Below are 4018 nucleotides of genomic sequence, written 5' to 3'. Positions count from 1 at the left end.
AGAGACTATTTCCTCATTCCTTGATAGGAAAAGCTAAGGAATGGTATCTTGATCAACCACACAATGTCATGACTAACTGGAACGAGTTAGAGGAGAAATTTCTTGATCGGTTCTTTCCACATAAGAGGTTCATGGAAGCGAAAACTTCCATTTCTGTGTTCTCACAAAGTCAAAGTGAGGCTCTCAATGAAGTGTGGGAGAGGTTCAAATCTATGGTTCGAAAAGGCAAAGGGCATGGATTTGATGAATTGACTCAAATCCATATCTTTAGAAATGGACTTCAACCACAACCGAAAACACTTTTAGATGCTACTGCGGGTGGGTCTTTGATGTCAAAGAGTGCTGAAGAAGCAGTTGCTATCATTGATAGAATGGCCTCGAATGATCATTAAGGGCAACACAACTTTAGTACATTACAAAGAAAGCCGAGAGTTATTGAGTTGAACACGAATGATGCAATACTTGCTCAAAACAAGTTATTGACACAACAAGTTGAATTGCTTACTCAACAAATGTTGAAAATCGCTCAACAACTTAAAGAGATGCACGAGATCCCTACTAAAAATCAACAAGTGATGTGTTGTGAATTATGTAGGGGTGATCATCAAACTAGTTTTTGTCCTCCACCCGGTGAAGAAGTGAATTATGTTTCAAATCCTAATCAAGGCTACGTTGGACGAAAACAACAACCTTACCAAAATAACCAAGGTTACCAACAAAGAGGTAATCAAAGTTATCAACAAGGATGGATACCGGATTCGGGTCCTTCAAATCGTCGAAATCCTTATCTAGGTAGTTACAATTAATAACCTCAACAACCACAACAATCTCAACAAACTAAGCTTTCAATGGAGGACACTCTAAGCCAATTCATGCAATTGTCAATTGCAAGCCAAAAGAGTACGGATGCGGCCATAAAGAATCTTGAAATTCAAGTTGGTCAATTATCAAAACAACTTGCCGACCAACACAAAGGTCGCTTTCCGGCCAACACACAAGAAAATCCTCGAGAGCACTGTAAGTCTATTCTAACCCGTAGCGGTAGAACTATTGATATGGGGGTTGGAGAGGTAGTTGAGGAAAAGTTTGTTGTATTTGAAAAAGATGAAGTGATTGAAGTAGAAAAAAATGTTGAGGGTGACTTAGTTGAAAATGAGAGAGAGAAATAATTAATTGAGAAAGAAAATCATGAGATAGAAGAGAAAAAGAAAAAGAGAGAAAAAGAGAAAGGAAAGAAAAAAGAGACTTTCATACCATTACAAAATCTACCTTATCCCCATGCTCCATCGAAGAAAAATGATGCTAGGCATTTTGCTAGGTTCATGGATATTTTTAAAAGGCTGCAAGTAAATATTCCATTTTCCAAGGCCTTGGAGCAAATGCCTATGTATTATAAATTTATTAAAGATGTTATCACAAAGAAGAGGAGATTTGAATATCAAGAGGTTGTAACCGTGAACTCGTGTTGTAGTGCTATAATTCAAAGAACTCTACCAAAGAAAGAAAGCGATCCGGGAAAAGTTACTCTACCGGTGATAATTGGAAGTGTCTATGTCGGTAAAGGGTTGATAGATTTAGGTTCTAGCATTAATTTGATACCATTATCTCTTGTGAAAAGATTTGGAAATATAGAGTTGAAATCTACAAGGATGACTTTGCAATTGGCCGACAAGTCCACCACTCATCCTATAGGGATTGCGGAAGACTTGTTAGTTAAAGTTGATAAGTTCTTTTTCTCGGTCGATTTTGTGGTGATTGAGATGGAGGAGGATTATGACAGACCTCTAATACTTGGAGGACCTTTCATGAAAACCGCTCGGATGATGATAGATATCGATGACGGTCTAATGAAAGTGAGAGTTCTGGATGAAGAAGTGTGTTTTAATCTCTTTGAAGCGATGAAGCATAAAAATGATACAAGTGATTGCTTTCGAGTGGATGCGACCGATGAAGCAATCATGCAAGTGAAGAAGCAAAGTCATGCATCTACTCCTCTTGAGAGAGCTCTCAAAATGCTCTTCAAATTCTAAATGAAGATGAAGAGAAAGAAATGGAGGAATGCTTGAAGGAATTGGAAGCATTAGAAGAAAGTTCTATTTTGGAAGAGGTAGTTGATGAGTTAAAAAGGCCAATTACAAAAGAGGAGAGTAAACTTGAATTGAAAATGCTTCCTTCACACTTGAAGTATGTGTTCCTCGAGAAAAATGAAAACAAGCCGGTTCTAATTAGCAATGCCCTTTCTAAGGGTGAAGAAGAAAAATTGCTTGTGGTCTTAGAAAAAAATCAAGAAGCTATGGGATGGACTCTTTCCGATCTCAAAGGAATTAGTCCCTCCTTTTGTATGCATAAGATTTTGATGGAGGACGACGTTAAACCGGTGGCTCAACCACAAAGAAGATTGACTCCGGTAATGAAAGAGGTGGTGAGAAAGGAAGTAGTGAAAATGTTAGAAGCCATGATGATTTATCCGATCTCGGATAGTGCTTGGGTGAGCCTCGTTCATGTGGTGCCCAAGAAGGGTGGAATGACGGTTATCCGTAACGAAAAGAACGAGCTAATTCCTACTAGAACCGTGACGGGATGGAGGATGCGTATCGATTATCGTAGGCTAAACCAACCTACGAGAAAAGATCACTTTCCCTTGCCTTTTATGGATCAAATGCTCGATAGGCTATCCGGTCAACAATTCTATCGTTTCTTAGACTGGTATTCGAGATACAATCAAATTGTAGTCGATCCCGAGGATCACGAGAAGACCGCTTTTACATGCCCCTTCGGTATTTTCACATATCGGCGAATGCCTTTCGGGTTGTGTAATGCACCGGCAACATTTCAACGGTGTATGCAAGATATGTTTTCTGACTTGACTGAGAAGTGTATCAAAGTGTTTATGGATGACTTCTCGGTTTTTGGTCCTTCTTTTGATCTATGTTTAAAAAATCTTGATACCGTGCTATGTCGATGTGTGGAGTCGAATTTGGTTCTCAACTGGGAGAAGTGCAACTTTATGGTTACCAAAGGAATTGTGCTCGGCCACAAGGTTTCTTTAAGAGGCCTCGAGGTGGATAAAGCAAAAATTGAAGTGATAGAGAAGTTGCCTCCTCCCTTGAATGTGAAAGGAATCCGAAGCTTTCTAGGACATGTCGGGTTTTATCGAAGATTTATCAAAGAATTCTCCAATGTTGTAAAGCCCTTGAGTAATCTACTCAACAAAGGTACGGAATTTCTTTTCGATGAATCTTGTTTAAAAGCATTCCTAGAGCTTAAAGTAAAATTGGTTACCGCACACATAATCGTCACTCCTAATTGGTCCCTTGATTTTGAACTCATGTGCGACGCGAGTGATTATGCGGTGGGTGCCGTGTTAGGACAAAGAAAGAACACAATTTTTCATGCTATTCATTATGCGAGCAAAGTTTTAAATGAAGCTCAAATCAATTACGCGAAAACCGAAAAAGAATTTCTCGCTATTGTGTTCGCATTGGAAAAATTTCGTCCTTATTTGATTGGTTCAGAAATTGTGTGTTATACTGACCATGCAGCTATCAAATACTTGCTCATAAATCCGGACTCGAAACAAAGGCTAATTAGGTGGATTCTCTTGCTTCAAGAGTTTGATCTTGAAGTGAGAGACAAAAAAGGGTCCGAAAATATGGTAGCTGATCATTTATCTCGGTTAGTGAATACCGGGGTAACAAAATTTGAAAGTGAGGTGAAAGAAGAATTTCCGGATGAGAATCTGTTTATGGTCCAAGTTAGACCTTCGTTCGCGGACATGGCTAACCATAAAACGACCGGGTGGATTCCCGAAGATTTAACTTGGAACCAAAAATGGAAGTTCTTATCCGATGCTAAATTTTACGTGTGGGATGAGCCTTATCTATTCAAGTTAAGAAGTGACAATCTCTTAAGGAGATGTGTTACTAGTGAGGAATCTCAAATTATTTTGTGGCATTGTCACAATTCACCATATGGTGGCCACTATAATGGATTGCGTACGACAACCAAAGCCCTTCAG

General features: G+C 39.0%; 1 protein-coding gene across 1 annotated transcript; it reads left to right on the top strand.

The window, feature by feature from the left end:
• Positions 1-1322: 1322 nt before the first annotated feature.
• On the top strand, positions 1323-2030 carry LOC131597175 (uncharacterized). Its single transcript, XM_058869885.1, has one exon. The coding sequence runs from the start codon at positions 1323-1325 to the stop codon at positions 2028-2030; it is 708 nt and encodes a 235-aa protein (XP_058725868.1).
• Positions 2031-4018: the final 1988 nt, after the last annotated feature.

The sequence above is a fragment of the Vicia villosa genome, linkage group LG4 (genome assembly GCF_029867415.1).
Source record: "Vicia villosa cultivar HV-30 ecotype Madison, WI linkage group LG4, Vvil1.0, whole genome shotgun sequence".
Classification (NCBI taxonomy): Eukaryota; Viridiplantae; Streptophyta; class Magnoliopsida; order Fabales; family Fabaceae; genus Vicia; species Vicia villosa.
Note: the sequence above shows the minus strand (reverse complement) of the source record. Positions and strands in the feature narration are given on the sequence as shown.